Consider the following 14,151-nt stretch of genomic DNA (forward strand, 5'->3'; position numbering starts at 1 on the left):
TATTTAAGCGATTGCATAAATAATTGATATTTGTTTTGGTACTAAAAATGTGTCTGTTATTTGCAGCGATCTAGATTATCCAGTTGATAGATTAAATGGCAACTATAGGTAGGAACTATACTTTACAATTTGTAGTTACTTGTTACATAGATTTACTATGCATACCTACTCATGATTTTATTTTAGCCTCAGGGGAAATGGGGCTCTCTACCCCTTAGTATGATCAACGCAAATACATATATAAATACCCAATATAGGTAATAGGTACATAATAGGTAGGTATGTATGTTGTACAATGTACAACATTATCCAACTCTCAAACCACCATGCCTATTAGCCTAATTATTTTATTAATTATCATAGTCATTGGTATTTACTCATTTAAATTGTTTTTAGTCAGTATTTATATTTTATGTACTTATCTACCTCCAGGCAAATGTCTATGGTTGATTAAACAAAAATAGTATAATACAAATAGTTACCTAAATGAGAATTATATTGCAAATAAGCAAATTATATTGTCACATTTTAATCTATAGGTGATATAATTTTCCTATACAATTAAAATCCACTTAAGCATAATGTTCTTAATATAACACAATAGGTTGGTTAAACACATTGAAGTAGGTATGATGCGAGTATGATGTCTAATAAATTGTCATTTTATCTACAAGTTTCTTACTGTTCAAAGTACTTCAAAATAGTTTTCAAACTAGGTTTGATATGCAACTCGATTGGCTCCAACTATACTAGAATAAATACTTCTCAATATAACATTATTTTTACAGACAATAGAAATCACTAATCAGACAAAAACCAACTACCTATAAATTTGTCCACTCAAATCCCCGGTTAAACAAAATACCTGGATGTTATTGATAATATGCTCCATTATCCCGGTGGGGAATAATTTTTCATGGTTCGGACCAACGAATTTCTAGCAATAGTTTGACTAAAAATAAAATACCTATCCTGATGAGAAATTTGGAATTCAAATCGTGAGTTATTATATTATAACTTACTTCTACACATATTGTATAAAAAAAGGGCTAACTGTCGAACTGTGACAATCTTTTCTCGGCCAGGCTGTTTGCGAAAAGTTCCAAAATGGACAAAGTACCCTACAAAGTAGTTACAGAAATAAAGAAACGACTACCTATGGAACGGCGTTGAAAACAAAGAAATCCTAAAATGTGCCTCGTATATCGGAGGAGAACACCACCCCACCAAACGCGTTTCATCGTCCGATTCTAAATTTCCAACGAGTATTTAACCACCACACGCGCCTCATCGTTAAGACTGGTTAATAATATGGGTCTGCGTTCGAAAAATGTACCTAAATAATATTATATTCGAGAATCAAGAGATAAATGTAATCTCGAGATGGTTGTAACGCGTTATCATCTACAATTTTGGCGATGATAACAACAACAACAACAACAACAACAACAACAACAATAACGTCGACTTTGCAGACCGCAAAAACGTTTGTACCCCAAAAACGGGCAGGGTATGGTTGATGGTGGTTGACACAGCACTGCGTTCACGTATATATGTATATATACACATAATGTCTATCTATAGATCCAAAATTCATTTCGAGCACCCACCAGAAGCGAACGCCACGGCAAGAGGAGGACGACGGACGTTGCTCAATAACGTACGCGACGAAACGATACGTCGATAATAATAATAATATTATGAGATACCTATTACACGATCGCCGGGCCGTGACCTCGTTGGTCGCACACGCGAGCCCTCGAGCCACCTACGGCGGTTTTACGTTACGACAATGATGACATTTTCATTTATGTTTCGTTATTATCATTCGTCTACTGAATTAACCATAAACTCCATTAAAAATCTCGTTGTTTTGTCACCACGGTTTTCGTTTTACCTTCGCTTCTCTTTGGGTTTTTTGTTTTCCATTGCGACGGCGGCGGGCACGCGACAGCGGGCCGTGCACGATGCGCCACTACTTGGTTCGGGGGCCGTCGTCGGCCGACGACCGCAACTCCGGGACAAACTTTCACAAGAATACGCGTCGCGAAACGCGGTGGAAAATAATACGCGACGCGATCGGACGGCGGCGGCGGCCAAAAGTAATAATAATAATAATAATAATTTATTGTGATGATAAAAATATGATAACGACGATTGTAATAATGTTATTATTATAATTCTATGATGAAAAAAAATAAAATACAAATAATAATATAATATCGTCCGACGCACTGAGTGTGCGGTACTGCGGTTTGTTATCTGGCGAGAACGATGTCGTCGGGACTCGCGCGCGAGCGCGACACACTACGAACGCAAACGTACGGCAATCGCGAGAGCACTGAGCACTGGCCACTGACGCCTGACGGCGGGCGGCAGCGGTAAAAGTTTCGGTTACCCTTCACCCTCCCCCCCTCGTAGCTCGGCACACCCGTAGAGCGTACCTACAACACTTACAGCCGGAGCGGAGCGGGCTCGGACTTTTTAATAATAATAATAATAATAATAAATTGCAGTTAAACGGAAACCGGTTACGGCGCACTTTGAGCGCGTTCGGGTCGCGTCGGTCGATTTCGAACAGTTTTTTTTTTTTTTTGTTTCCCATCTCGGATTCAACACTACAACTACTGTCTAGTGCGGCCTACCGCTGGTTACCCGACGGTAAGGAGAGACGACACTCGTCGGGTCTCGGGCTTGGATAGTTGTTGGTCGGGATCCGGTGGTGGTGAAGGAGGGGTGGGCCGGGTTTTTTTTTTAATCACGCGAAAACGATATCCAAAGATTTCAGAGATTCACCCGTACATCATGACATGTCGACGATTTTCCACGATATGTGCGATTTGCATAAATCAGGAATCGAAGACATGACCACAAAGGTCATGGGACTAAGCGGACCGTGTGTTTTCGAGAAAAAAAATTATTGCCAGTGATTACGTGGCAGTCGAACCGTCTACGTCACGGTTGTCTCTTTACTCATCGTCTTTATTACCGTTGATGTTGTTATTTGTTGTTGTTGTTGTTGTTGTTGTAGTGGTGGTGGTGTTGAACTCTGTCATGAGGGTACGAGTATGTCGAAATTTCTATTGTACCGTAGTAGGTATCGTACTGAGCAATACGAGTCGTACTCTTGTTATCGTGACATCACGTGCCTACAACAACTTACTACTGCCTGTCCGCTAGTCCGCTGTCGTCGGGTCGTCCTGATAACCAGAGTACGACGTTCCGAGTGACGTACCGGTCCAGTGTTGCCAGTAACGCAGTAACCGCGGTCGCAGTGAAACCACGCACTCTTGAAGGATCGTGCGAGCCGCGGCTATAATATATTTTACTACTGTCCATACTCCATTTTTCGACGAGCTCGTTCTAGTTTTTTTTTGGCCCGACAGCTACAACATACAATAATATTATAAATAAAAATAATAACCATACGCTAAAAACGGCCGGTTGGACGATAAACCTCGCGATGCCTATAGTTATGCTTTGGTCGCATACTGCCGTCCGCCATTCGATTTTATATTTTTACCTTTATTTTATGATGCGTTTAGGTTACACATAATAGTGTTACATACTGCTCACTATAACAAGTACTATAAGTAACAATAATTATTCTGCATAGTGTACATGATAAGTGAGTAGTGACGTATAAATGTACAGTGTGTTTCCTTTTAAAAGTAACACAAAATATTTCTGCCCAATGATATATGATGATTTTCAATGATTATCCTATGGTTTTTCAAATTTCCATGCGACTTCACGTATTTTTAACAGTACTTTAACTAGTAGTTAAGTAAATGTTGGTTTTAGACTTTTAGAGCCATATATAGTTAAAGGTCAAAATTACTTTCAATTCGGTCAGTCCAAATATTATGCATTATAAATAACATGCATTTTAAAAAAATGCTAGTTGTATTGAGCAAGCGCACAATGAAAGTGCTAACAATTTGAAAATTGCCAAAAAAATTGTAGGTATTTCAGTATCCATAGGTTAGGTTAGCTTCACCCGAAAACGAAAAAAAAAATGATTCGCATTAGTGTGTTACCTTTAAAGTTTAAAGGGAAACAAATCTGAATTACTTTTAAAACTCTAAAGTTATTTTATATTTATATATAGGTACAGAGTGATTCACCAGGTATATGCTCAGTTCTCACCCCAATTTTAAATCAATAATAATTTTTATTGGTGTCTGAAGGTTGAATTTTTACGAAATTTGCAGTCATGATCACGAAAATTTGGAAATTATTTTGTTAGAAATTCATAAAATACAATTATTTTTATATCTAAGGTTTAAAAAGGTAATAACTAATAGGTAATAACATTAATTGTGTAAAACAACTGTTATACCTTAATCCTATTTGAGCAGGATACTCTTTTTGTGTGTTATGAATGAAGGATTTTGATATTTTCCGGTCGTGAAAAATTTATAATTTTCATTAAGTCGTTTCTTTTAACAAATCTAAGTATTATACTATTGCCTGTTTTTTTTAGAACAGATTATCATTTATCTATTTTTGTTATTAGTCTAAATAGTTCAATAATTACATGTAACATGTATATTTCATATTTATGTATCATATTAATTGATATAGTTACATATCACCAGAAGAAATTTATTTTAGGTTTTTCATATTAATGTGTTCTTTTGTGTGTCGACTAACAATAATATTAGTCTTTAAATGTATTATTACGAACACCCAAAGCAATACAATATCATAATAAATTACTCTTATATGAGACTTGTAAAGCAAATGGTAATATTAAAATACTACCTGATAACTAAAATCTAAATTTTATGTAGATTGTAGGTACACTATGACGGCACAAAATCTTTTGAAATCGGTACCATACGTCCATATGCTTTCGTACACGCCAGATATGAGCAATATCGCCAATATCGTTCGTATACGATGCGCACGTCATTCCCACTCGGTGACACGCGTATAACATGACAACGCTTACGTTTGGACGTGGCTGTTTGCTTCATCGGCCAGATTTTACAATCCAAAAAATTACTGACGATTTCTATAGTTTTTGAACATTTCGCGATCATATAATTATCGATGATACTGTTATCCTAGATCACCCCCTCGTGTCATCCGTTTCGCTTCGGAACTCCAAACTTTTTACACAAACTGCAATGTCACGTACTTCCTTACAATAATACACAGTAGACGGAGGACATCTGCACACTGCGAGCCCCGGTCGTGCATTCCTCCACCGTTTAGTGAAATATTTACGAGTATTTACCTACGACGCGCAAAAAATGTTCGCCTGCACGACGACGGTATATTAATCGACGTATCTTTATATTTCCAAGCTAGCATAGAATCTGAATCTAAAATCAAACGCTCATTTTCACATACTTTAACAATTCTTTTTAGTTTACATATTTTCTATTTTAATTTTGATCACGTAAAATAAAAATAAAAAAAAAATGAGAATAATAATATAATACCTAATACGTTTTTTTTACTGTCAATTATACTGAACCGAAAATCAAATACCTACTTTATTTTTATTTTATTTTATTTATTTTATTTCAGCATAATTCAATTGTAATACAATAATAACAATAATAATATTAATAGCTGATAGCTATACGTATACCAACTGAGCTAAGCTACTTTGACAAAGAAAACAATTGAGTTTTTTAAAAATCCACCAAATTATACTGGTAAAATGCTCTATACATCTACCGTAAAACATGAAAATTGGTTCAACTGATTTATAACTTTATAAAGTAAAAAAAGATTTTATAAAAATTTTAAAGTACTCAAATACTTTTTTTGCTGAGTGTTAAATACGAATTTAAAATTTAAATACTTTTCAAGATTAATTATATTTCATTATTTCAAGTATTATAGAAAAATAATATTTGTAAAATTATCTTTTACAAAACTGCAAACAGTAACGTCGGTGCCCCAAATTCGTGGTTATGTAGTCTGCACTCTACTTACACCTTAATCCAGGCCTATAAGCTAGGTACAAAGTAGGTACCTAATACCTATACCTAAAATCGCGATGTAATATTATGATTTATGTTCCCAGGTTTCTCTTGGCTGTTATACATCTGAACACAAATTTATATTGATCTATCTAGTCCGGCTCGCGCAGCGAATATATACATCTCGCGATGTGGGTGTGATTGTGTCGGTTTAAATTTGTTTATCTATAAAGGTCAGATCAGGACGTGGCTAAGATGTGTGATTGAAAACGTCTATGCGTATCAGCTCGAAAACGTATACCTATATAAAATCTAATCAAAAAACGGTTTCGCGGACTGCAGATGAATATATATTCCGCTTGGGTCGTAGAAGATAAGAATTAATTAAAAACATTTTATAATTTTGTAAAAATGTCGTAGTATAATAAACACTATAATATACAATGTTACATATTAAAAACCCATTTTTAAGGACTTTTATCCATAGACGCAACTATACTATTACTATAACTATACTAATATTTTTAGGGGTTAGGTTAGGTTATAAAGATTTCCTGTATCGACGTGGACCACCTTTCTTCTCTCAATTATACCCTAGTAAATAATTCCATTACAATTATTTTTATTCAGTTGAGTAGCAACTTTTTAATTCTGACTGATTTGAACTAGAATTAGAATAGGTTTAAACAGGAAGACTTAGATCTTTTTAAGTAATTTTGTTTATAATAATACATTTACTATCGACGTAAATATAGGGGCAGCCTTAATGAAGAGCTATACCTACTTATTGGTATTAATTTTTAGTATCGTGCGTTAGCCACAAACAGTGACACCGAAGTCCAAAATTTTACCTATGACATTAGACACCTCCACATAAAATGTTGACACCCACAACACATATATTTCTTATAATTACCTTACCATACACCAAGTATAGTTTTTATGTTGTCTATTAAACACATTTTCATAAAATAACTATAAAATGACAAAGGTGACCCCCTACTTACTAAAATCACCTATGACAATATTGTCATAGGTAAATATATACTTTGGCGCCACTGGCCACAAACACAATATAATCAAACGTACACGGTATACAAACAAAATATTCATATTTAATATTATAATAAATAATAGATATTATGCTGGCTCAATAGTATGCTGCAAACCTATTAATTTTCTTATTAATGTTATAACCGTTTTAATGTTGTTCAAAATATAATATATTTGTATAATAATATAATAAATCAGTTTTTACTTTGGTCAATAATATTTATAAATTATAATTTTCCAATTACTGTTCTAATTTTTATTTTCTTAAAGTTTTCCTGTATTCTTTTTGCTTTTAGATTCTGAGCGAAGCGATGAATGTATTGATTCTACAATGATGTGTGTTTTTTTTTTTATTTTTTTTTTTTTTTTATTTTTTTTTTATTTTTGTGTCTGTCATCACCTTTTAGGACAGTAAAAGTGCTTGGATTTTCTTCAATAGTAACTTTTCTGATAGGAAAGTGAATCTAGTTGGTACTTTGGGGGGTCAAAAGTAAAAATTTCCCAGTAGTTTTCACAAGCGACGTGAAAAACAAAAGAAAAATTAAGGAAAAACGGGAATTTTTACGCAAAATCTGTTTTCGAGAAAATCGATTTTGGTTTTTGGTGTAACTCTAAAACAAATGACCGTAGGGACATGAAATTTTGACTGAATGTTTATATTAGCATTTTCTATACACCATAAAATTTACAAAATATTTTGACTCTTTTTGAGCTGTTTACGGCCATTGTCAGTTTTCAATTTTTTTAGTTTTTTTTTCTATAAATATCAATAAAATTTTATCTGTTGAGTAAAAAAGCTTGAAAATTTAATAGAAGGCTCCCAGGTTATTGTTTCAAAGGCAGATGAAAAAAATTAAAAATCCTTAGTCACAGTTTTTAATTATAAGCATTTAAAGTTCAAATTTTGACAAAATACGGAAAAATCACGAAAAATAGCAAATTATTTTGATGAGAATTCATAAAAATTTTTCTTTTTAAATCTAAGATTTGAAAATGTAATATAAGATTACTCATAAGTTTGTCTACCTTTATCAAAAAAAAAATGTCTAGAAGAAACTTAAATTAAATTTCTATGAGCGTCTGAAATTTATATTTTTACAACATTTGATATTTACTCGATTTCTCATGTAACAATTTTCTTATTTTATTGTAATTAAAAAACGAATGACTGTAGATACTTGAAAATTTCACTGAATGTTTTTATTAGCATTTTCTATACACCATAAAATGTTGAAAATATTTTGACTCTTTTTGAGCTGTTTACGGACATTGTCAGTTTTCAATTTTTTTAGTTTTTTTTTCTATAAATATCAATAAATTTTTATTTGTTGGGTAAAATAGCGTGAAAATTTAATATAAGGCTCCTGATATATCGTTCTAATAGCAGTTGAAAAATATTAAAAATACATAGGCACAATTTTTTTTTATAAGCATTTAAAGTTCAAATTTTGACAACATTTATCAAATTTATAAATTTTTTACTTTTATGGCTAAGGATTGAAAATTTAAAACAAGGCTCCACGTAAATAGGTTATATATAAATTACTTTATTCACAATAATATCATCAAATATACTTGGTAAAATCATAGGCTGACTGACCGTTTTCGCTCAGAATCGTTTTTCTTATACAATGATATTATATCATTGAATTCAAATTTAACACCATACATTACAGTGACCCACTTGTAACCTACTGTACAGCAGAGCGACATTCACTTATCCACCTTTTTTTAAGTTTCTTTTCGTTCGTAATAAGTTCTTTTTATTTTCAACATAAAACAATTACACTTTTTAGATTCATAGACGCACGCACATCAACAATGAATGCAATTATCATCGAAGGATTATATCTGAATATCTCTCAAACTACAGATCTGAAGGCTGAAATATTTTTATATATCTACAATGTTTCAACACCGTCAAGTTTTATAGAAAAGTTATTGAGTTATTTATTTGAAGTAAGTCTTGGTTGGTGCATAAGTAAGCTAAACTTATAGATGCCTAAACCAAGTAAGATGATTTTATGTATTATATGTAAAATGAGTTTATTTAGTATTGTTGTCCCTTCACCATTTCAGCATTTCATCTCTACACCAAACACATCACTCACTATCTCCGGCCGGCACAAAATAAACACAAAATAAACACTTTGTTCCAGAACTGTAAAAAAATGTTTATGAATGAGTTTCACGGCATTTAAAACAGGTTGAATAAAGATGTTCAATAGGAATAGTGAGTGGTAGGAAACTTAGAATTAGGACTTTGGTAATCTCTAAATAATAATAAAATATAATATAATATATGTATAATAAAAATATGATAAATATAATAATAAAATATAATATAATATATGTATAGTAAAAATATGATAAATGTAATAATAAAATATATAGTTATAGTTATAACTTATAATATTAGGACAGTGTTGAGTTTTAAATGAGAATTGGGGAGATATCATCCTAATAATTTAATACTACTGTATTTTTACTGCTCTTGGACTTAATGCTATGTAACAAAATAATACAAATCCCTCGGCGCCAGCAGTCTTGTTCGCCTTTTCAGAGGCTGAAACACAATAAAATTCAACGCTACCTATATAGCAAGCTGAAAATGTGCGAATGCCGTGCGGCGACAAAATTAAAACCTACTCAACATTAAATTCGATATTTATTTATTTATATAAAAATATGTTTTATTGATGTATAAATAACGAAAAATGTTATATGAGAGAGAAGAGCAGTTTCGCTGTACCGATCTATGTAAATTACATTATTATTGTAGTCGACCGGCGTTCGCGTGTTCTAGCTTGCGACGTGGATTAGGATTTAGGGCTATACAGGCAGAGGACACCACAATACAAAAAACGCGCTATATGTCATGCTTTTAAACAACATGGACGATAATATGATATAATGTCGTTTAACAAGCATGGGTGATGTGGAAACTTACGCGACGCTGCAGTCATCCTATAGCAGTTATACATCGAATACATTAAAGTAATAAAGATAACACAAATAATAATCAGATAAAAAAACATGTATATCTAATGTCCTAACATAAGACCGTGGTAGAGATTAAAGTAATATACTTTTGGAGCGATACAGATCACAGGTGGTTTAAGCGCAAATTTACGAAACCTCGGGGGCTGAAGAAATGTTTGCTTCATGCCAAAATCACATTAAAAAAATGTTTTTTTCTAAATATCAGCGTGGCGGTATTTGTAAGACGTGTAGGTATGTAAATAATTAAAAAAAACAAATATTATGTAATAAATGATACCAGATACCTACCTATTATAATTGTATATTTAAAAATCAATACACTTCAATAATAAATTATATAACTAAGGAGGCAATGTCAACGCGCTCACATTTATAGTCTTTCATCCTGTCAGAGATAAAGATAAAAATGTCATTATCCTGTATTCAAAGTTATTTCGCCAACTGATTTATTCTATAATATTATGTTATAGCTGGGAACATAATAGCGAAGTACCTACATATTGTATTCCTCATATAAACAACAATATAACAATATATAGGTATAATACAACATTTTTGTATTTATTGATAATTATTGTTACTTCAAAATAATCAAAATACAATGGAAGTCTTTTATTTTTGGGGGGTGCACAAGTCCCTTAAGCATATCCCTAGTTGTGCCAATGCTTCTGTCCTTAATATGGAAGTTTTAATAACTCAGAAACTACTTGTTTGAATTTTGATTTATCCAAATCAACATTTTTACATAAATTATCGGCTTAATAATTTACAGTTCAAAATGTTAGTTTCATTTGAAAAAAAAAATAAAAGTTTGTACCGTCGTAGGACACTCTTTAAATAGTACAAAAAATCTAAATAATTGAAAATATGAGATGTACTTATAAACTACAATAGTATTCTTAAAAATTCCATATAGAACTGTTATAAAGTCGTAGATAATTTATTTTAATTTTTTTTTAATAATGACGTTGATACGGTTCATATCGCGCGCTAAGTATAAAATAATATAAAATATATCATAATACATTTGTTTTTATTTTCAGAATAATATTCAATTTCAATATTATACTATATTTACTGTTTAGTATTTGCTACAGCTGTACATTCAAATAAAAAAATTATGATGTATAAACGGGAGAGTAGGTCCACAATTGGCAACGATTGCCAAACTCATCCCCCTTAATGCAGCCATTATTAAATTGAACCAATTAAAAAAAAAATTGTACATAGGTACTATATAATATAGTGTACAATAAACATAATAATATGAAGTACCTACCTAGATTGATATAGTAAATTTTTGCTTCCCGCGTTACAACAATCTAAATTAGTGACCGAGTAGAATAACCACACTATGACGATTATTATGGAATATAGTATAGAGTCCATACAAATATACAATAGACCTAAACATTTTAAAAAAAACTTCTTATCGAATGTATGTTAATAAATAAATAATAATGCTTTCTTATTAAATTGAATTAAAATACTTTTTAAACTAGGTATATATTTTCTTTGCTATATATAGCATATAGGTGCAAATAGATCTTAAATTGTGGGGATGCTAAAAATCTAAAATTATACAAAGCTTACAAATAATTTAAAAAGATTAATCACTATGTATAATGAAGCAATTCTTCTGTCTTCAATTGCAAATGTATTAATAATATCCTCAGTTTTTAAATGATTTGTTAAATATTTTTCAACATTTGACAGTGATAAGTTTGAAAATTGTTCTCGCTTCGTGCTCTAGTCTATACCCAATTTTTATTTACTGCATTGTACAAATTAATACACTAATTACTAATATAACTGAATGTCTGAATGTCTCTGTATAAGTACATAACTACCTATACAAGTTAATTGGGTGCGCTCACAAAATATTTGAAGGTGCTTGTAAGCAGATCCTAGCCACAGCCTATAGTTTCGTCTATGCAGTATATAATATTATAGTTTACCTACATATTATTATACTAAAATGAACCTAATGCCTACAGGTTTTTGATTATTTAGGTTGCACACAAACTATAATATGTACAGATATAACTTATACTTAATATACACGGGTGGTGTGATACACAAATCTCATTATAATGAATAATGATTCATAAAATGTTACTTACTTATAATTAGGTACCTACCTATATTATTATTATAACTTATAAATAAATAATTAGTCTGCAGATAAATGTTTCTATCATGATTATATCTAATATAATACAACCAATATTCTATTACGTATAAATTGTATAATGCGTATATATGCATATGTTTGTTTATTTATTTAAATATTAATTTAATTGTAATAGGTACGTCTTAATGTCTCATAGACTATATTATAATATAGGAATATTTTTAAACTATTAATTTATATACAAATTTATTATATTAATATATTATTTATTATTTATACGCCTGTAAGTACAATAGTATACATAATATAATATTTCCAGTCGAGTGTATTAAATACAGCCATATGGTACCTGTGGCTGTCCTCTATCTCTACGGACTCTATGATGACGTATTTTTTAAATCTTAATGTATACCGAATACGTGATATTATGTCGATATGTATAATATGCACTATAGGTTATATATACACTATATACCTATATATTTGCGCAGTATGACCTTTAGTGTTATAACAATTCGTAAATAACAACACACATAATAAATTATTAATTATGCCTACAGAGTCTCCCGCTTCGTGCGATTCTTTATACTAGTTTAAAATCACCGAGTAATCATAGAAGTTCCATTATTATTAATAAATTTAAATTAGTAAAGTTTCAAATAACGCTCTGTATACCTGGATGGATTTATAGTTTATATTAAAAGTTATAACCTACTTTAAAGAGACTTGATTTTGATAGATTTATATTATCAACGTAAATTTATACCTACGCTGTTGAGTTGTAACGAACTCATCAAACGTTGAGTAATTACTAATTGGTGTTATTAATATCTAAATAATACTATTAGGCAATTTTTATACCAACAAATAATAAAGCACACTTTGTATATTTATTTTTAATTATTATAATATATATGCAACAGGTAGTAAGGTATATTATATGATTTTAAATTGATTGTATTTAATAATCATTTATATACAAAGTATTATAAATTATAATAGTTTTTTAATTAAACTTATGTACAGAGTGATTCACCAAGGATGCTCAACTCCATATTTTCCTTTAATAATTTATTTATTCAGTTTCTAATTTTTGGAATTTTTGAATATACTCCGACAATTTTTTCGTATTACTTAAGGAGTTTCTTGTGGCGATACAAACTTCTGTTTTTCAAATGAGAATCCCTTTTTAACTGTAAATTGTTTGGTGGATAATTTTTTTTGAAAATTTGGATGTACTTAATTCAAAATTCTAAGTATTTTAGTAATTAATATATTTGAAATAAGAATTAGTCCTCAAAAATGGTTTTATAAAAAATATAAAATAGACGTAATATTAAAACTAATAATCAATATACTTGGGGCCATTTTTACAAATTATTAATATTGACACTTGATACAGTAATATTATGATTTATGACTAACATTTTCAAATCACCATAGTCGCCACATCTTAAAAAACCCATTACCATGAACATTTTATCCTTAGAACACAAAGTCAAATAACTTAGAAACTACTCTTACAAATGTTGATTTTGATTCGTCAATTTTCAGAAGAATTTATTGTTGAAAAGGAGGGTTCTTGTTTGAAAAACAGAAGTTTGTATCTCCATGGAAGGTTAGGTTAGGACACTCCTTAAGTAGTACAAAAATCTCAAGATCTCACAAATATGGCATTTAATATCCTTACATTTTAAAATTTCAAAAATCTGATTTTATTTAAGTGCATTATTGAAGAAAAAGGTGGAGAGCATGATTGGTGAATCACTCTGTATAATGCGCTCCTCATACTACCTGTATTATATTCACTAAAATATTAAATAATTTGAATTCGTTACTTAATAATATACATATAAAAGAAAATTAAGTTTAAATAAATATTCCAATTCGAGTATTAAATACCTAATTTTTAGTTTTTATTACAATATATTACAATTATTTTTATTAATTGTGTCTTATAAATAAATAAATTGTAGGTAATCGGCAAATAGGGATATTATATAAAGATTAAAGACGACC

General features: G+C 30.7%; 1 protein-coding gene across 1 annotated transcript in view; it reads right to left on the bottom strand.

Moving 5' to 3' along the window:
• The window catches only part of LOC132951458 (hypoxia-inducible factor 1-alpha-like), a 52,389-nt gene extending 50,030 nt beyond the window's left edge, over window positions 1-2,359 (bottom strand). Inside the window, exon 1 of the mRNA XM_061023281.1 lies at window positions 1,898-2,359. Within this exon, the coding sequence (XP_060879264.1) occupies window positions 1,898-1,929 (32 nt within the window). The 5' untranslated portion in view covers window positions 1,930-2,359. The remainder of the gene's footprint in view (window positions 1-1,897) is intronic.
• Window positions 2,360-14,151: the final 11,792 nt, after the last annotated feature.

This window comes from Metopolophium dirhodum, chromosome 8 (assembly GCF_019925205.1).
Source record: "Metopolophium dirhodum isolate CAU chromosome 8, ASM1992520v1, whole genome shotgun sequence".
In the NCBI taxonomy this organism is placed as follows: Eukaryota; Metazoa; Arthropoda; class Insecta; order Hemiptera; family Aphididae; genus Metopolophium; species Metopolophium dirhodum.